At 36.5% G+C, this 21,519-nt stretch overlaps 1 protein-coding gene across 2 annotated transcripts in view; it reads left to right on the top strand.

The window, feature by feature from the left end:
- Positions 1–21,519, top strand: part of CTTNBP2 (cortactin binding protein 2) — a 197,019-nt gene that overhangs the window by 54,285 nt on the left and 121,215 nt on the right. For both annotated transcript variants that reach the window (XM_049771025.1, XM_049771028.1), the window contains exon 3: positions 9,970–10,194. In XM_049771025.1, the coding sequence (XP_049626982.1) occupies positions 9,970–10,194 (225 nt within the window). The remainder of the gene's footprint in view (positions 1–9,969; positions 10,195–21,519) is intronic.

Below are 21,519 nucleotides of genomic sequence, written 5' to 3'. Positions count from 1 at the left end.
GGCATTTACCTTGCATGCGGCCAATGTGGGTTCGATCCCCAAAATCCCATATGGTCCCCTGAGGCTGCCAAGAGTGATTTCTGAGCACAGAGGCAGGAGTAACCCTGCCTGAGCACTGCTAGATGTGTTTCAAAAAGCAAAATAAAAGTGAATTGAATTAAGGAAAATATAAAGGGAAATCTTAGTAGATATATAAAATAAAGTTGTATGCTTTATCTTTAAAAAGGGAATGTTTTTATGTTTGGAAATATATGTATAGATACTGCTTAAATGTTTGCATTAATAAATAAAGGATTACAATAAATTTTATGGATATAAAAATTATCCCACCTGATCTGATGTATAATATTTAATTTAAATAAATGTTAATTTATTATTAAAATGTGTATTATAACAAATTTATTATACAATGTGTAGCAACTTAGCAGGATAGGAGAAAGCACACTGCTTTACTCTCATATAGGGCAATCATAAGCACTATGAGTGACTTCCGTACTAATAACAGGTGCTGAGAGTTTGTCTTGCTTTTTAAAGAAACTCCTTTAAGGCTTCTTTCAAGATTGGCTTCAGTGCTATGAAATCCATAAGCTGCTGCCTGTCCCTTAAGCTTGTTATTGTACCTTTAGATCTAAATGATAATCAAACTGGATAGACTTCTTGGTGGCTTGTTCATTTCATTGGATTTTTATAGTATATTCCTCCATTCTCAACTTATTTGCAGACTCTTCTTTGATTGATAGATATGTTGTGAATCCTATGGGATTTCCTTACATGTCAGTTCATTTTCTGATTTTGCTGTTTTGATATTCTGTTTCTATCTTTGGATTTTGCCACTCTGAAAACAGTGTATCTTTAGTCTTCTTCCTATTTAATGTATTTTTTTCAGGAATCCTTGGGGACTTTTAGATCTTCATGCTGTATTCCTCAACTCAGGATATTTATCTATAATTTCTATAGCTATTGTTTCTTTATGTAGTTTACCTTCCTGTTGATCCTCCTTCATTTTGAATAATAGCATTTCAGCGTATGAGAGCACTAATAGATAAAAAAAAATCAGTGAACTTTCTTGTTTTTGTGATGCCATTTTAGTCACATGCATTTTCAGCTACATTTTGAAAAGATAGGTTTCACACCAATTTAATGGATCCTGTTATTTCTTTGACCCTTCAAAATTCTTTATTAAAAATGCCAAATTCTTTTCTTAAATTACTTTATTTAAAGATCATGTGTCACATAATTAACATAGTTGATCATAATACATTTGTTTCCAGATAAGTGGGAGACAAATTGTTTAAAAAAGAAAGAAAGAACAGAATAAAATTGTAAAGCAACAAAAAATTTTCTGAGAGTTATTATAAAACTATAATAAAAATTATCTCACAGTGAGGTCTTTAAGTATTATCAGAAGATTTAGTCAGAAGTCTTGTTACTAGTTGATCATCCTGTTACTTTTTTGTTTCTGAATATTAGATGGCTTCAGATACACATTGTTGTGTGTGTATATATATATATATATATATATATACACACACACACACACACCCCAACATACCAATATACACAGATATAAATTGATGTGCTCCTACAATGATGTCAGTATTAAAAAATTGGAGTTCTTTTATGGTCCAGGAATTCCAAGCAGTAATACTGATACTGTGGATTTTGTAAGGTTAGTTTTCAGCTGCCAGGTATTCTGGAAGTATGAGAAGATGGGGAAGGGTTCCCACTCACTTCAAAAAACCCAATTTACAACAAGCTAGATACAGTGGGGACCACTTATACTAGCAGCGCGGGGGTCAAAGGACGGGGATATGGGATGCACCCCTGGGAACAGGGGTGGAGGGAAGACAACACTGGTGGTAGGAATGCCCCTGATTCAATGTCACTATGTACCTAAAATACTACTGTGAAAGATTAGTAATCCACTTTGGTCAAATTAAAAATTATCTAATTAAAAAAAGTCCTGGTGATGTCAGTTCAAATACTGGTAAACCTAGAGTTTAGATTGGTGTCTCTGCAAAGGGCCTAGATGAGACGTGAAAATTGGGTTATTTTTGAAGCAGCAATTGTGGGTGGTGGGTGCAGCTGGCATGGTTTTGGCAGGACTGGGACTTGTAAAGTGCCAAAATTTCTATACTCGAGGAGTCATGTCACTTACCTTTTTAAGCCTCTTTAAACATGAAAAAAACCAATGAAAGAGAAATACTGTAGTGAATAAGGTACTTGTCTGCATGCATACCACCCACTACATCCCCAACACCCGGCCTATATGGTCCCCTGATTCCCTGAGCACCACCAGGAGTGATTCCTGATTGCAGAGCCAAGGATGAGCTCTGATCATTGCTGGATGTGTTCCCCTCAACAATTAATGGAGTTACAGGCAATACAACATTGCAACTCCAAACCCTCACTAGTGTCAATAATACTTCACCAATGTCTTAATATTCCCTTCTATTTTTCTCTCTGCCTCCTTAGCAAAATTGTGTTTTTAAGGCAATGTATCTTTGAACACATTTTAATAATGTTGGCTTTCACAGTTTTGATATTTATATTTGCCTCATTTTTACTCTTTCACAGCATTGTGTTGTCTTAAAACCCTAGTGCCTTTTACTTTTTTTTTCTACCTTGTCTCCAGGTCTTATTTCTTATGCTTATACCTAAAATGTTTCACTCCAAGTAACCACAGTTCCCCAGGTATTATGAGTTCTGCCATCTTTATTCTGTGAATGAGGTCTGGAATTAAGTGGCTGGTTTGGTGAGCTGGGAAGGAGCAGCCTCTATTTTATTGTTTGTTCCATATTAATTAATACAAAGCACAATGTTGACTAAATTCCATTTCCCATAATTACCTGTGTATTTATACTCAAAAACTAATTTCTATATTCATATGAAAAAACTTCTTGTCTGATTATACTTATCATATCGGCCACCCCTTATGATTTTATGTCATTGGCACCCAAGGGAATGCTAGTTATGTGGTGTAGATTCTAGCTAAGAATAGAAATCCTCAGTGATTATCTTTCAGTAAAGTCTCTGTTATTCATACTTGCTTTTTGAATGTTGTTTTGTGAGACCACATCTGGTGGTGTTGGGGTTGCTGTCAGGGGACAGCACCAAGGGGCTCTCCATGCAATGAGTATACTCATATCTTTTCGAGTTATCTCTTGGCTTAAGTTTTTTGTTATTTCAGTACTCAGTGCTTTTGGAAAAAAATATTGTTAGAACCTATATTTTCTTGTTACATGGTATTTTTTACTTTAATGAATTATCTCTGAAAAATAACATTTAGTTTGACTAAATTATATTATTATTTAGTAATGATAACATTTCATATGGACAATATTGAAAACTCTTGACATCTTGAGAATATTCATATATTGCCTATCTTTCAATTTTTATTTTCTATACTGGTTTAAATAGTGTTGAAACAATAATTACTTTTGAAGCACTTTGTTTCTAGTATTTAAAAGCACCTTGGTCATATTAGCTTTTCTGAAATTAAATTTTTTCGATGGAGGCCACATCTGGTGGTAGTCAGGGCTTACTTCTGACTTTGCACTAAGGGGTCACATCTGGAGGGGATTTGGGGCCATATGGGGTATAGGGATCAAATGCAGGTCGGTCACATGCACGGCAAGTTTCCTGTTTGCTGTACTATCTCTCTAGTCACATAATTACCTTTTAGAGTCTTATAATGTTCATTTCAGAGTATGAATGCCTGGTAAACTCCAGTTCCTAGGACCTTCAGTAAATAAATTCATATAATTCCTAATCTGTTTGTATATAATATAAAATGTAAATTTAAATATGCAATATCTAACTAGTAGTCTTATTTTTAGAGAAAGTAGCTATGAAATAAAAATAATAATAAGCTCTTTGTAGATTACCTTCTATTTTTAATATTATACATCTATTCTAGCTGTACACTAGAAAAAATAATTTTAGCAGTAGCTAAATTTTAAAATTTTTAAAAATTTTAAAAAAGTTTTAAAATAAATTAGTGTCTCTTTTATATGTTTTAATTGTGACTCAGAATGCACTTTTGTTTTTGCCAACAGGCTTACATATTATAGAAAAGTTTAATATTTAGAAGATACTTTCTTTTTATTATTATTAATCTTGTCCAATCTAGTTCAGTTGATATTACCAAACAAGAAAATCCAAAGGTAGGAATTCTGTCATAAATTTTATACCAAAAAATAGAAATATTCTTACATTTTTGCTTGTGATATTCTCAAGATTTTGTAAAACTTAAAATTCTGATGAAGTTTTATATGTACTTTTTGTCAGTGTAGTTAAGGATAAGCGTTTTGTAATTAGTCTTTTTTATAATTATAGTTAGTCTGCGTATTCATGACTCATTTCCCCAAGTGCATTTTATTCTTAATTGTGATGTATAAACTAAGAATCTATATGCACATTTTCTCATGCTTTTTTTTTTTTTTGAGAAGCACACAGGTCATTTCATACTCAACAAAATAAGCATGTCAACTTATTTTTGTAACACAGCTTTGTTCAGTATTAAAACTTTAATCTATCTTTAATTTTTCTTAATTTTAAAGTATGTAGTATATTTAAGCAATGTTTATATTAAAAAAAACCATTGTAAAGAAAAATCCTAAAAAAGAAAACATTTTTATGGGAATGTTAAAAAGAATAATCATTAATTATTAAAAAGCGGGCAAAGTTATGGAATTTCAAATGACTTAGACATGTGTTCAATTAAAGATGCTTTTAGAGATTAAGTTAAATTCGGAATCTTTTCAGATGAACAAAAGATAAAAGGGTAGTAGTGAGGGTTGGTGGTTACTTTTGAATTATCTGGGCAACTGAGGAAAAGCCTTCCCAAATAGGAAGTAGTACACAAAGTAATGGGTGTAATGTTGAAACATGGAACATTGTATGCCTGGAACTACCATAATTACCAATATTGTAAATTACAATGAAACTGTTATTAAATAAAACAGTTTGAGCTCCTCTTCAGAGACTCTAGTGTAGACTCTGTTTATCCACATCTGTTATGAATTACACGTAGCCATTTAACAAGTTCACATTATACACCACATTGTGTGCTAGATGATGGTTTGGAAGGATATCAGGTACATTAAAACCTTCCTGCTTGAAAATCACTGAGAGTAAAATGTTTTGCAGAAGACATACCCCAGGTGGTTGAACAGCAAAGTGGTTAACTCTTATAAATTAGAGATTACAGGGGCTGGAGCGATAGCACAGTGGTAGGGCATTTGACTTGCACACGGCTGATCCAGGATGAACCTTGCTTGGTTCAATCCCTGGTGTCCCATATGGTCCCCCAAGCCAGTAGCGATTTCTGAACACATACCCAGGAATAACTGCTGAGTGTCACCGGGTGTGGCCCAAAAAACAAAAAAAAGTCTAAAGTATTATTAGTAACCAGTGGATAATTTATGATTTTATATCATGAGTATATCCACCAGCTATTTTATAAAATATTTCCTCATGTATATTTAATTTCATATGCTTGATAGAAAGCTGTAAATAAAGCATTTATGTTGAATTATTTATTATTATTTATGTTGAATTATTTCTAGAAACTTTATGTAATTAATAATGAAAACATTTTAAATATGTATTAAATATGTCATATATACATACATTCCAGAATATTATGTCATTCTAATGGAATGCATGTGGTCTTTGATATTCATTTTACTAGGGTTTTCAAATTCTTAGAAACTGAAAAAAAATGACATAGTTCTTAGGTCAAGGTAACAGAAAGAACAAATGAGGTTACTATATTTCTATTACTTATAAAATAAATGCTATTAGTTATTATTTACTATTAATAATTCATTTTATATTTGGTAATCTGATTGGCAGCAAATAAAGAACAACAAATTTTTAATTTAATCACTGCATTTATCTTAAACTCCATAATAAAGATTGCCAATATCTGTATTAGCATTTTTGTATGTATGAACCTATATACATACAATTTTACATTTCAGCAAAATAGTTTTCTCATTTTAAACATTGTCACAGTATGACTCAAAAATTTGAGATTTAAAAAATTTTTACATTTACTAAAAATTCACAGAACAAAACTTTTCCTGCAGTTAAATATATGTGTGTGTAATTTTTAGACCACAAGAACTTTCAAGTATAATAAATTCATGATGTATATATTGAATTCTCACTTTAATTAGAAAGTAGTTGTAGGTACCAGAGAGACAAATCAAAGAGTAGGACCACATGCCTTGTTTACTTGTTTACAAGTTTGCTATCACTTCCACTTGATCTCTCATCTCTGAGCAATGCCTGAAGCCCCTAAAAATTAATTTTAATCTGCTGAGAAGTTACTTGATTTGGGATTAGAGAGATAGTAAGATGGGTAGTCATTTGACTTGCAAGCATCAGACCAGGGTTCAATCCTCAGCATCCATATGGTATCTCAAGCCTCCCAGAAGTAATCCTTAAGCACACAACCTGGAGAAAGCCCTGAGAACTGTTGGGTGTGGCCAAAAATAAATAAACTATATAAAAAGGGTAGAAAGAAATAGCTTGACTTAGTGATAAAATGTTATATACATCATGAAGTTTGTTAACTGAGCAAGTGGACTTTAGATAATTATAATGGATTTTTAAAACAGGGAGACTGTTATAAATACAGGATACAGAAGTGAGAGCCAAGATGTGATTTTTCAAAAGATCTCTGAAACTTAGGTTTTACTTTTTTTTTGTTTTTCTTTTTCTTTTTTGTTTGTTTTTGGTGCCATACATGATGTCCTCAGGGCTTACTCCTGGCTGTGCATTCAGAGATCACTCCTGGTGGGCTTGGAGGACCATATGAAGTACTAGTGATCAGTAAGATGGTTTGTTGCATGCAAGGCAAGTGTACTATCTGCTGTCTCATCTCTCTGGATCCAGACATTTAGTTTGGCTTTTAATTTTCTTGACTATATTGAGACTATAAAGAAATGTGGTTATTGAAAATTAAAGGGAAATATTTTTAAATCAAAGGACTTTTCCTGGAGAGAATTATGCTGAGCCTTATCCCATCCACTTCTTTCTCCTTTCATCTCAAATCAGAAAGAAAACAGTTTCTAGAAGATTGTTTAATGACTTAATAGGTTTCTCCTGTAAGTCTTGGTGGGCTGAGTGGAGGTGGGGCTGAAAGATTAGGAATGCTTTGGAAGTGACAGCAAAATTGGTTGCACAGTTCTCAGGTTTTAATGAAGGTTCATGAGTGTTTTCTATAGACTACATGAATCAATAGCATCAGAAAAGGCCATGTAATTGATTGCGATCCTTTTTAGAAGGGAAGTTTGGAAAGTCATTTAACGATAACTGGACAACAATAATTGGTATGTATTATAAATACAAAGACAGCTCATGGGTTTGCAGCTTGTGTTGTTGCAGATTCTATGCTTAGTTATCTGGTATGCTATTGATCACATGAAAACCTTAATTTCTGTGGCCTTTTGTAGTGAGGTTGTTTTTCCTCCTTTTTGGAAGGTTTGGTGCTAGATATCAAACCCAGGCCCTTAAAGTATGCTTTCTGCCTTAAATTTATGATTTTCAAAAAATTACAGATGAAGAGGTCTGGAGCAGTAAAATGAGAAAGAGTCCTTCTGAAGTTGTCAAACATTTTGTGAGGAAAGAGTAGGTTCTCAATATTCATTTTGCTTAGTTGGTTAGACTATCTACCAAAATCAATCAAGTAGAATGATTGTTCCCCTCACTTCAATCTTCACTGTTTACTTTTAATTCATTCCTTGCCAGTGAGGACAGAAACAACTGAGAAATAGGTTGAAATCATTTGAATAGGAGAGACTTTGCTAGGGTTCTGTTTCAGGTAGCACCTATTAATCTGTAGCTAGAGAAGAGAAACTGTCATACCACAGAGGTTGCATATTCAAATAACCAGATGGAGACTGTTTTATGACTCTCACTATTGATTCTATATTAAGGAAAAAGTAATTGGAAGAGCCATGAAGTTATCCCAAGTTTTGTTAGGGGTAAAGGAAGGAGCTATTATATTAAATAATATGAGGAGAAAATTGAAGAACAAAATAAAATTGTGTTTTATCATATGGCCTAAGCAATACCTTCTCAGTATATCGATTACATAATTGAATTTGAAAAATGCAAAAGCACAAAGTGCTTTTTGACTCATGCCTTGTCATCTATTGAGTATAAAATTATCCATTGCAGGGGCCGAAGCGATAGTACAGCGGCATTTGCCTTGCAAGCACACGACCTGGTTGGTTCGAATCCCGGCATCCCATATGGTCCCCTGTGCCTGCCAGGAGCTATTTCTGATCAGATAGCCAGGAGTAACCCCTGAGCACCGCTGGGTGAGCACCAAAAAAACAAACAAACAAAATTATCTATTGCAAACTAACTTGAAATAATGAAGATGGAATTTTATATGGGCCGGAGGCCACACCTGGCAGTGCTTAGGGGTTACTTCTGGCTTTGTGCTCAAAAATTACTCCTGGCAGGCCCCAGGAACCATATGGGTTGCTGGCGATCGAACCCAGGTTGGCTACATACAGTGCAAGAGCCCTTCCCATTTTGCTATTGCTCCAGTTTTCCCCAAAGCTGGACTTTTTAAAAAACTGTTTTTTAATCTAATCGAGTAAGAGGAAAAAAAGCTTAAAATCTCCCATTTGTCCCAGCATTATATTTATTCAGTTGTTGGCATGCTAACAGGGCCTTAAAATTGGAAAAGTTAAGTTGGTCAAGGCAGTTATTTCAAAGTGAGATATGTGTGCAATATTTTTTTAGAAAACATGTTTAGCATTTTGGATAATAAGACTTGATTTATTGTATTTTATTTTCCTATCGGCAGTGAAATAGAATAATTATTTACTAGTGGCCATTCCAAATGACCTGACTTGGAAAATGTTGCTAGTTTTTTCATTTATTTCCATTACCAGTTTTTATTTTATGTAAAGCCTGTTGCAGACTAATTATAGAAAATTGCATTTAGTGCCATGTGGGTGTGCAATTAACTTTGACGGTGATGGAGTGACATTTAGAGGAAATGAGGTTATATTCTTTCCTGGGATTCTGTGAACTATATTTTAATGCCCTTCAACGGTGAGGATGTATGGTACACTTTTATAAAATTATTAGATTTTGGATTTGATCACATTTTAAAAAATGTGATTGTTATGAGTTTTTGTCTAGAGACAGCTTCATGAAGTATTCTCATCTTTTGGAAATAGGCTACAATATTTTCTGGCCTTATATCAAACTTGTTAGAGATTATTTATATTATCATTGATTTTTGATTATGAAAATTATAGGAAATGTAACTTCTCATCAGAAATTATTTTGAACATTTCATGAAATGATTTTAATGATTAACCTTTGCTATTTTACTTTAAATTAAAAAAAGAAAGCATGTGGCTGACTGGGGACATGATTTAAATAGCTGGGGTGCATGCCTTATGTGTACAATATCCTGAGTTTTATTCTCTGTGCCACATAGTGCCCCCAAGCTTGCCAGGGAGACCCAGATGGCCTCCAGCAGGATTGTGAGCCAGTGACATTGCATTGCCAGGCTCCAGCATGAAATTGTTAAGCTCAATTGACTGCAAATCTTTTAGGGGCTCTTTAACACTTCTTAGAGCCCCTCTCTCAGGGAGAGTGACAATAAAATCAGATCCTTGGAGAAGTGAACATTGTAAAGAAAACTTTACTTGCATCATGTATAATGTGAAATACAGTGCTCTTTAAGGCATATTTGAAAGGAGAACAAGTGATATGCCTGGCAAGTCAGGGAATGGGGAGCATTTGGCCATGGGGTCACATTATGGTTCACTGGCAGTGACTTCTCCATCACTGCCCAACAGCATATGTAAGCCATTACTCCCCACAGTTGTAAATACCATTTGGGAAAGTAATCACACGGTCTTCTTATAAATATCATTCTGTATATTTTTATTCTTATACATCAACATTCCTCTGATTTTGTTCTAGGCACGCCGGAAGGAGGTGTTTATCCAGGAACGGTATGGAAGATTTAATTTAAATGACCCATTCTTGGCACTCCAGAGAGACTATGAAGCAGGTGCCAGTGACAAAGAGAAGAAGCCGGTTTGTACCAATCCGCTTTCTATCCTTGAAGCTGTCATGGCCCACTGCAGAAAAATGCAAGAAAGAATGGCTGCACAGCTAGCTGCTGCTGAGAGCAGACAAAAGAAGGTACTGAAAAATTCACTCACTCACTTTTCCCATAACACAGTATATAGAAGGAAGCCATCTTCAAGGTGATAGTTTAGTCTTATACAGTATATTTTCAAGAAGGCTTTGGGCAAATATTTTCATTTTAAAAAGTCCAAAATGCACAAAGGTTTCTGGTGACCCTTATGAGGTATAATTTCAAATAAAAATAACTTGTGATCAGGAAGCTAACCAGAAGATTGTAGCATAGGCTTTGTATGTGAAGCCTTGAGCTCTATTTTCCCCCACTACATGGTCCTCCAAGTACCCTAGTGACTTTCAACACTGTCAGATCCCAGCTATATTGCAATGCTAGGCATGAGAACCTAAACTTCAGATTTACATCTCCAGGTCACGTATAGCCAGGAGTGTCTTCTAGACCCACAAGTACTACTTGAGAGCCTTCCCAGATATAAACCAAAAGAAATTAAAAATTAAAGTAGGATGGGGAGAGCAGGAAGAAATAAGGAAGAATCAGACTAGAAGTGACATCGGATAGTGGTAGAGGGTCTTGACCACTTGGGTAGTGGTGAAGATGCACCTTAACTGTAATCATATTTACTATGTTATAATAAGATATTTTAAAAGGAGGAAAACTAAAAGCAAAATAAAGGAAGTGTGATAGACACATATCTGCCAATCCCCATGACACACTGTAAATTGAAGTAACTATATCAAGACAGTATTGTCCTTAAAAATTGCATTTTTAAGAAAGTTTGAAATAGAAGTAGAAAATACAAAAGAGATTCTGGTGGTCCTTCTCAAAAGTAATTATAAAATAATCCTATAAGGATTGATGCTTTACTTTAAATATGAGCCGTTTCTTTTTCCTCTCTGGACTTCTGTTTGTTTTTGTTTGTTTGTTTTTGTTTTTGTTTTGTTTTGGTTTGGTTTTGGGGCCACACCTGGTGACGCTCAGGGGTTACTCCTGGCTATGCGCTCAGAAGTCGCTCCTGGCTTGGGAGACCATATGGGACACCACAGGATCGAACCGCGGTCCATCCTAGGCTAGGGCAGGCAAGGCAGGCACCTTACCTATAGCGCCACCACCCGGCCCCATCTCTCTGGACTTCTGTTCAGACTAGGATGCCCAAGGATATGCTTCAGATGTTGGAGGGTCAGCCAGTAATGCAGTCAGTATTCTGATCGCCTGGTGACAGTTTCCAGTGTACTTTATCCCAGCTCCAGTCTCCAATATTTCTTTGCAATGAGAGATTATGCTTTTATCTTTTAATGACGTCTTTAGAAAGTGAAAGTGCTTCAGGGAAACTAGAAAAGAGGCCTGTTTGGTAGCAGGAATCTCAGTGTGTCCTTCAGTCCTGGAGAGTGTCAGACTCGCCTCTGGGGACTGATGGCTGGGCCTGCTGCAGACCCAAAGGCTCCTGTTCACATGTGTTTCATTTCACCTAAGCTCCTCCCTCTTCCCCTCTCCTCCACCAACACACCCACAGTCATTGCATGCTTCAAAGAGTACTGCATGATAAAAATTTACTGCAGTCAGCCATATGGAAATAGAAGTCCTTCCAATAAGCTGCCAAGTCTGCTGATTCCCTTCAGAAGGAAGGAAAAGTGAGAGCGTCAGAAAAGATAGTGTCTGGCATGATTAGAATGAAATGTTACAGTATTTTGAAGCTACTTTTTTAAGGGATGAAAATGAAGTGTTTCTCCTCTTCGTCCTTTTCAGAGAACTTCCTGCAGGGCATATTTAGCACATGGTAAACAATTAAGCACTAAATGGCCAATATTTATAATATTGCCACTTAATGTTCATGTTTTCCCTTGTGATTTTATCTTTGAATTGACTTAATGTGTGCCGATATTTTAATATAGGTGTTGAACAAAAGCAATTCTTCCCTCAAAATGTCATTTTATAGGAAACTAAAGTCCTGGGTATTATAACAGAAGAGTAGATGGCTTTCCATGGATGGTAGGTAAAATAAATCCATTTACCCTAGCCACCACAACCCACTGCACAGCCCAGCAGGCAACCATGAGTCTCTCAAGATGCTCAAACCTCCCACAACTGCTAAAGCAAGCACCACTATGTTAGTTGCTGCCACTTAGACTCCTTTGTATATCTTGGATGAAATGCATTTTCAGTTATGTTTTTAACATGTCAAATGAGCTATTTCATCATAAAGTCTTTCTGTTTGGTTGTATGCTGATTTACAGGGGGGGAAAGAAATACTTTGCTTTCATTGTTATTTTCATTTAATATATATAAAACACATGCCATCTTAAATTTTACCTTCGTTTTGAATTTTATCTACCATTTATATAGAAGAAAATAAGGAGAAATGCATTTCAAATTAAATCAAAATATTTTTTTAATCTAGCTTTTTTTTTTTTTATCAGTTTGCATCCTGTTTGTTTCTGAAAGACTGGGTCAGTTCCAACCTGGCTGGGAGTGAAAGGAAATTGTTTCTGCCCTATGGATACTAAAAATCTAATGTGAAATGAGACAGTGATCTGTCTCCCACATGTAATAGAGACATAGGAGTCCTGCTTGGTCAAATAGCAAATTGTGCCCTTATAGGGTTTGTTACTCTTTGTCTGGAAAGGATGTTCTATTCCAGTCATATGGCATGTGAGAGGAGATATAGTTTAGCCACATTTTCTCTATCTTTTAAGAAAATTATCTCATTTGCTGGTAAAACCCATTTGCTGGTAAGATCTGAAGTACAAGTCCTCTTTTATAGCAACACAAGTACCTGTCACCATTAGCTCCAAAGCACATATTTCAACCTTACTTCCCAGTTTTCTTGCAAAAGCCATTCAAAAAAGCAGTATCTAAAATCTAAAATTGATATTGTTTATTTAATTTGTTTATTTTGGGGTTTGGGGTCATACTGACAGTGTTCAGGGCTTACTGCTGCTTTGTGCTCAGGTATCATTCTGATGATGCTTGGGGAACCAACTGGGGTGCCAGGACTCCAGTCTGGGTTCTCTGTGTACAAGACAAACACTCTATCCACTGTACTATTGCTCCAGGCCCTGCGGGGGTTTTTTTGTTTTTTATTTTTCAAAATCTTCTTTCAGTTTTGTTTGGGGCCAGCCCTGGTGGTGCTCAGGGGTTACGCCTAGCTCTGCATTCAGGAATCACTCCTATTGGACTCCATGGGATGTATGAGATGCCAGAGATTGAACTAGGGCCAGCCGCATGTAAGACAAGTGTCCTACCTGCTACACTATCACTCTAGTCCCTAAAAATCCTTTTTTAAAAACATTAGCCCAATACTTTTAGTTATTGCCAGAGCAAGTGAGGGAGAGCAAAGGGCCCGATTTCTATCACCTGGCATAGCCCCTTGATAATTCTGAGATATTTGGCCTGAATGTGACTCTGGTTGGCCACTCAAGAGCAGGAAGAGGCTTTGGGTTTATTCATGCATTGGGTCCCGCTGAGACTGCTAATAGGAGAGTTAACTATTCTGTAATTTGTGTGCCAGGAAAATTTGGGCTAGAGTCAGTTTGGCAAATGAACTGCTCCTATAAAGCCTCTTTGAATAAGCTAATGAGCAGTCATCCTGGGGAACCTCATCTCTGGTTAATGTGCTTCCTTGTCTTGGGCCAGCAGTCCTGGGCAGAGTGGTATCTGGGTATCAAGACAAATACAAGATTATTTATCTTGTGCACTATCTTTTAATAGAGCTTCAATTATATAATTTGTTTTAATTTATTTCATTATGTTGTATTTCATTTATTATAAAATATTGTTTTTCATCTTTTGAAACTATCATATCTAGCACTGAAAGAGCTAAGGCCTTTTTAAATAAGAAGCCAAAATAGTGACTTGGAAATTCAGGTGGAAATAATTTTTTTTCTCTAGTGAAAAACTGAAAGCAGACAAGTGTATTAGATATATTGTACTCCACTTATCACTATCTCAAAGTGTCTTCTTAGTTGTTATCATAAAGGGCTATTTGAGGCACTGGGAATATGGTTGCCATGAATTTGCATAGGGACCATTTTTGAGCCTTCCTAGTTGCAAAAATAACTGAGATAACAGAAGGAAAATATTCTACTTTCTGGGAAAAGAGAAGAGAAGAAACCCATTGCTTCTTCTAGGAGGCCATTCAGCTTAATAAAGTCAGTTGCATGGAAATAGTTAAATAGTAATAGATGATAAATAGTTAAATAGTTAATAAATAATGATAGTTAAATAAATAGTAGTAGTAGTAGTAGTAGAGAGATTATAGATAGCAGACACAATTGGAATGCTGAGTAAGTAAAGGCATCTTTGGTTGACTGATGTTTACAAAGCTTTGTTTTGGTTGGGTTACAAGATGGTGCCAATGGCCAAGACAACTTGATGACTGTTGCTTACCAGCCAGCATCAAAGAGAAGTACTTGTCACAGATCCTGTTTTAGTGAAGGATGCAACATATTGACCACAGCTAAAAAAAAAAAATGTAGCTACTGACCCAGGCAGCCTCACAGTGCTGCATCTTGAGTAGTGATACCTCTGCCTCTGCTCTTTCCATAAATCATTTCCTAATGGTTGCATCCTAATGGACTTAGATAGACTCCAAACTGGACCTGCCTGTAAGAAGGTCTTGCAAAACAACTGTCAGACATAGTTCTAATCTGAAATTATTTCAGGAGTCAGACAATAAAAAAAATTGACAAGTTGGCAAAAAATATAATAGAGCCACCAAATAGTTTTATTTTATCAATTTTTTCTCATGATAAATAATTATATTTTATTCTGCCATATGTATTCAGTATTCTCTACTTCATTCTTTAATGCTTATACCATCTATAAATATTATCTTAAGCTGTTTTTTAAACTTCCACTCTAAGGTAACAGCTAACATAACGTTTTTAGAAAGAATATTTAGGACATTTTGTACATACATGATTTTTAGATCTTGCCTGTGTCTTTTTGTATAATTTGCCATTATGTTTCAGAGTAAATTTTTCTCCTAGGAGCATTGCAAGTAGGTTTTATGAAGGTTCTGGAGACTGTGGGCTGTAACTCTGCATAGAGAATGAAAAGAGGGCAGTGTCTGATGTCTTGCCCTCTTGTCTTCTGTCTTTAGAAACTCTAATGCTAGAAGAAGAAGCAGATGAGAACTTCAGAACCCTAAGTGCTGATGGTAGCTACATAGCCTTTATGGGAGTGGGCAATCTTTTTTTAATTAAAGTACTAGTATTTATAAAATTACTCATAATTAAGTTCTAGCAGCCATGTTATTCCCACTAAGAGTGTAAAGTGTTCTTAGATTCTACTAACATGCCTCATCCCCTAGCCTGATTCTCTGAATCACTTTTATTTTTGTTCTTGTTTACTAAGATTGGGCAGGTGGGTGGGGTAGGGGTGACCACATCACTACTAAAAGACATGCGAATTCCAATGAGTATTTTTCAAAAATAAAATATTTGAAGCCATAAGGAATAGTTAATAGCGATCAGAGTGGGTTTGTGGTTGTGACAAACATGTACTCTGCATTCTCATTTTACAAATGGCCATAATTGCTTCCCACCACTTTGAATTAGAACTAATTTTCTGTACATTGCTCCTCTTCTCCCACATACATAGTTTTCCCTTTCATTCTGTAAAAATATGTGTTTGGTGCCTCTTCATTCATGGGTACAAGTCTGGGTGCTATTCTTGGAGCAACCACCCACTTTCTCACTCCCATGGAAGCTGTACTAGTTCTTCTAAGTTGTTTCAAATAAGCCATTACATAAGAGATTGGTGATAGCACTTCTGACAAAATTCCCCTTCAGTAACTATTTAAATGTTGTGGGAGATATTAATTGGACAAAAAAAAGCTGGAGTGAAGTATCTGTTTATACAGTACTCTAGGTTCTTTTGTGATTGTAAAATTTTGTGGTTGAGTTGGGATTAGTGATACCTCTTTGTCCTACACCTTATATATCAGGTGTATATCCTCTGAACTGTTGTTTCAGGGTAACCCAGATTTGGCCAATGAGAACCTCTTTGACAAGTTTTCACTTGTTCTGAGAGTTTTCTTCACTCTATACTGTCTTACCTTCTTAAAACAAGACAATCAGGAATTGCAATTGTTTACTAATTACTACTAGGAAAACTAGTTTCATTTTAGATGGAAAATGGTACTTGGAAACGAACTTAAAAATTTCTGTATATATTATATTTGTATTTATGTATACTATGAATTAAACATACAAATATATTTGTGTTTATCTTGATCATACCTGGAGTTCTTACTAATATTGACATCTCTAATTATAATTTAGTTCCAGAGAGTATATTGTTGGCTCTTCTCAACTTAAAACTAAATTATGCAATACTGAGACACTTTATTATTTCCTAACACATGTATTCCATTTACTCAGACCACCGGTACATAAAATGTAGTTTCAGAAGTTAATGCATGCCAGTAAAAAGGCCATATATGCAAACCTAGAACTCAATCTTGTTTGTAACACTTTTTTATGCATTATAAATTTAATTTATAAATGGTATTTTTGGGTAGAATCTCTATCCCATAGTAGATAATGTTCCACCATCACAGGAAGATTTTTTGATGGGGGTGGTGGTTTTGGGGCCATACCCAGCAGTGCTCAGGGGTTACTCCTGGCTCTGCTCTCAGAAACCGCTCCTGGCTCTTGGCAGGGGGTGTCATCTGGGATGCAAGGGATGGAATCTGAATCCATCCTGGGTCAGTGGTCTGCAAGGCAAACATCCTACCACTGTGCTTCCACTTACGCCTTCACAGAAAGCTTTTTTTAAATACCTTTCTTATAAATAACCTTGTCTCAGTTGGGCAACCACTGAGCACAAAGTGAAGGTCTGACTTGATGCATATTTGCTTTAAAATGTTTTATGGGGTGGGGAACATTGTAGAAGTAGTTGTTCTAATTTTTATAATTTAACAGTTTTAGTGTCTGGCACATTTTATGTTTCATAATGTATTGCCTCATTTAATTTCATATAGTAATCAGGGTAATTTCTCTGTTGTGCTATTAGTACAACTGGTTTATAGAGAGAGAACATTCCAAGCTAAGGAAATGCAAGTTAGTCCCATACATCTTATTAAGCCCAGAAATTTTGTCTTAGGAGGAATTTTAAAAAACAAATTTAATATAAAAGTTATTTTTAAAGTATGGGTTAGAGTTTGGGAATTTAGAGATTGAAAGGAGCTAGAAAAGAGGGGGCTGTTTGAATATTTATAATGAATAGCATGACCACTGATAAAACAAGACTTAGAAGTGATAGGAGAGAAGTTAATTGCCAAAGCACATCTGTCTGCCCTTTAACAGATGGAAACCTTTCCCCCTTAAAGTAGCGAGAAGGACATTTGGATTGGCATGGCTATAAACAGACTTAAATGAAGAGAAAGGGTGTACAGGGAGTGAGTCATCCTGAGTTTTTGTAATAAAATAATCTATTAGAGTAGACTGTGAGTCAGTTGAGCGGTCATTAGGTAAACTTCTGAAGAGAAAGACAGGCAAAGGTTTGACTGTGTCCTGAAATAAATGAGAGAGGAGTCTAAACAAAGTTAAACTGAGGGACAGATGGTTGGGCCTCATATTCAGTTGAGTTTGGAGTTGTGTTTTCAGAGGTAAATCAGTTGTATGGTTTTGGTTTCTACTCTGCCTTCTGTGGTCAGATGAAAGAAAGAAAGAAAGAAAGAAAGAAAGAAAGAAAGAAAGAAAGAAAGAAAGAAAGAAAGAAAGAAAGAAAGAAAGAAAGAAAGAAAGAAAGAAAGAGAGAGAGAGAGAGAGAGAGAGAGAGAGAGAGAGAGAGAAAGAAAGAAAGAAAGAAAGAAAGAAAGAAAGAAAGAAAGAAAGAAAGAAAGAAAGAAAGAAAGAAAGAAAGAAAGAAAGAAAGAAAGAAAGAAAGAAAGAAAGAAGAGAGAGAAAGAAAGAGAGAAAGAGAGAGAAAGAGAGAGAGGGAGAGAGGGAGGGAGGGAGGGAGGGAGGAAGGGAGGGAGGGAGGGAGGGAGGGAGGGAGGGAGGGAGGGAGGGAGGGAGGGAGGGAGGGAGGGAGAAGAAGAAAGAAAGAAACAGGTTGGGGCAGTCTCATGAGATGGAGCATATGCTTTTTCTGCAGAATCCCAGGGTCCAGTTCCTGGCACTACCACCACTATCCCACCACCACTTGCCCCACCAATATCATCTACTTAAGGGAGAAGTTAGTCAGTTAGGCTTTATCAGACAAAAGTGATAGAACAAAGACACCAAATAATTATCTTCCCTTTATGACAGCATAGTTTTCTGTATAAATAGCTAAAGCCAGTTGAACTGATCCTCTGTTGGGAGTTTGTTCAACTTAAATATGAAGTGCAAGGTAAGTCATTATTAGAAGTAAAAGTGAACTCTAGGGGCTGAAGAGACAGCATGGAGGTAAGGCATTTGCCTTGCATATAGAAGGTTGGTGGTTCGAATCCCGGCATCCCATATGGTCCCCAGAGCCTGCCAGGAGCAATTTCTGAGCTTAGAGCAGGAGTAACCCCTGAGTGTTGCTGGGTGTGACCCAAAAACAAAACAAAAAAAAAGTGTAAACTACATACAAGTTGTGTGATGTGGTCAGAAAAGCTTGACTAGTGGCAGTTGAATGTTGGCATTGTTTAATATTAATTAAATGACTGACATCAAAAAATGATTATCTCAGTCTAGTGATTTGCTTTGGGAATAAAGTTCCCTATCAAGTTTAATAAGACAATTATTTATACCTTCTGAGGTAAAATATGAAGCTCATATTTAAAAAAAAATAGAAAACTGACCAAGTTTGTTCTTTTCCTTGTATCTAAGAATTTTAGGAAGAGAATATTAATATAAAAATATATTCAAAATTGCTCTAAGACCTAACTGTGTACCCTGCTAACTGCATCTCTTACTGGACATGTTTAGATAAGTTAAATTATAATTATATAATTTATATAATATGTATTAAAAAGTCAAAATTATTTTTTCTTTTAGTCTTTGGCCCATACCTGGCAGTGCTCAAGGGTTACTCCTGCCTCTGTACTCAGAAATCACTCCTTGCAGGCTTGGGGTACTATATAAAAGCTGGTGATCAAACCTGGGTTGGCTGCATGCAAGACAAATGTCCTATTCACTGTGCTCTCAGTCTGGCTCCACAAGTGAAAATTGTTATGAGATGTTCAGTATCTGAGATTATTTCCCAACATTACCTATTCTACTCAATGAAGTCAACCCAATTTGTCATATGACAGAGAGTGTGCATATAAACCATTATCCATTATTTGAGGACAGTTATAAGCATTTCTATCTCCCTGTTTGCTGGGCCCATTTTATGTTATTCAACAACTTTCTTCAAAGTAGGAAGTCCAAGCTGAATGGATGATATTTCTAACTCCTTGTAGGCTAGTAACCTCTGCTCTTTTTTTGTCTCCATGGTTGTCAGAGGGAACTGGTGTCCTGATTTTCACAGCACAGTAAGGAACTGGAGTATATCCTCAGTCATGTGTCCCCTTCCAAAGAAACTGGGGGTGTGTGGCTGGAGGAGAGATTCATTTCAAGAAAATACTGGTGTGACAGTTTATGTTTAACTCCTGGGGGTAGAGGAAATGCTATCCCTCTCTTGGAGAGCTCTACTCTTGTCATTTTGGGGACCAGTAAAATATTCCTCTACTTGGGAAGGCAAGGCTGTATCCATGAGTCCCACTCCTATATCCACTTCAGGGTGAGAAGGCCTTTAAGAAGAACAGTTCTCTATGGCATGTTAGGATGGTGCATGTATGAAGCTGTAAGCTCAGAATCTCTGCTAAGCAGGAGATTGTTTCTATGAAGAAACATATAGATAATGCTATCCATTGAATCACCAATTTATTAAGCTCTGTTATGTATCAGACACTATTCCAGATCTCAGAACCACAGTAGCAAAGAAGAGAGAGTTCCCTTCTGGAGTCCCTTTCCTGTGGAAAAGGCAGGTGCTAAACAAGAATTATAAGCAGATGGATAGGAAGGTCAGAGAGACAGAACAGGGGTTACAACATTTGCCTTGCCTGTGGCCACTTTGGGTTAATCCTTGTCACTTTGAATAGTCCATTGAGCACAGAACTAAAGTGTAAGCCCAAAGACTGCTGTATATGACCTTGCCACTCGCCACCTCATCGTAGAAAGACAAGGAAGACAGATATTTTGTCCAGACTATGAGGATGTCTTTCTGTAAAGGTGGCCTTCCAGCAGAGACTGAAGGAAATAAAGTTTCTTGCACAGTGGAGTACTTCTATGCATATCAGAAAACCCTATTCAAAGACAGAAAGGCTTCAGAAAGCTCTTGCTGTATATGATCAAGCAGAAAAATTATTTTGTAAGGTGTACATACTTGCATTTTTAGTTATTTTAATTTTTTTTAACATCCCTTCCCTTGACATCATTGTTGCTAACCTGAGCAGGGCTTGTGTATACACTTGCCATGATGCTTGCAGATTTCACTGAGATTCGCTTCTTATCATTCATCAGTCTATCCTCAGCCATGGCCTTTGCTGGAGTGCATGCCCTTTTACTTGTGTAGCTTGCATATGGTGACAGTGCTTTTACACAGGCACACAGGGGCAGTTCTTCCTTCCTGGAACTCACAGGTCTTTCAGCTGAGGACCACACCATTTATGTGATCACAGACCTTACTGTGATTGGCATCACAGAGAGCAGAGCTGCCAGGCTCAGCAGAGCTGCCAGGATTCGGCTTTTGGAGCACATGAGCCTGGACCATGAAAGACCTGTGCAATAAACGCACTGTTTAGTGTGGGAGTCAACCATTGAGATGTGTGGGGACATTCTAAGCCGAGAGAGAAGACCCTGAGACATGGCCCTGTCCCCAAATATCCTAGAAATGCCAAGGAGGCTATATCATAGGATCTTAGTGAGCAATTAAGAAAATGGTCCAGATAATATATAATATCAAAAAAAATAAAGCAAAATAAAACCAGAAAAAGTGGTGCAGTGGCAGGGCTTGGTGTTACCCCACCATTTTTTTTTTTTTTGTATAGGCACAGTAAGTATTGGGGAAGGAAGGAAATTCCCATGGCCTAAGAGATTCAGGGTTTCTCCACTCTTGAAGCATATTGTCATGGAAACAACCACTGGCTCCACACCTTCTCATTGCCATATCCCAGGGTTTGTGTGTGTGTGTGTGTGTGTGTGTGTGTGTGTGTGTGTGTGTGTGTGTGTGTGTGTGTGTGTGTGTGTGGTGTCAGGAACCTTTCCCCTCGGTTGTGGTTGAGAAAATAAGGCCACTGTAGCAAGCAATCTTGGTATTTGCTCAGGTCCTAGGATAAGGTCTAGGATAGAGTCTTTAAGGTTCTAGCTACTGTTCCAACATTGTTGGTGTGTTTCATTTTTTGTATTATG

This window comes from Suncus etruscus, chromosome 1 (assembly GCF_024139225.1).
Source record: "Suncus etruscus isolate mSunEtr1 chromosome 1, mSunEtr1.pri.cur, whole genome shotgun sequence".
Lineage (NCBI taxonomy): Eukaryota > Metazoa > Chordata > Mammalia > Eulipotyphla > Soricidae > Suncus > Suncus etruscus.
Note: the sequence above shows the minus strand (reverse complement) of the source record. Positions and strands in the feature narration are given on the sequence as shown.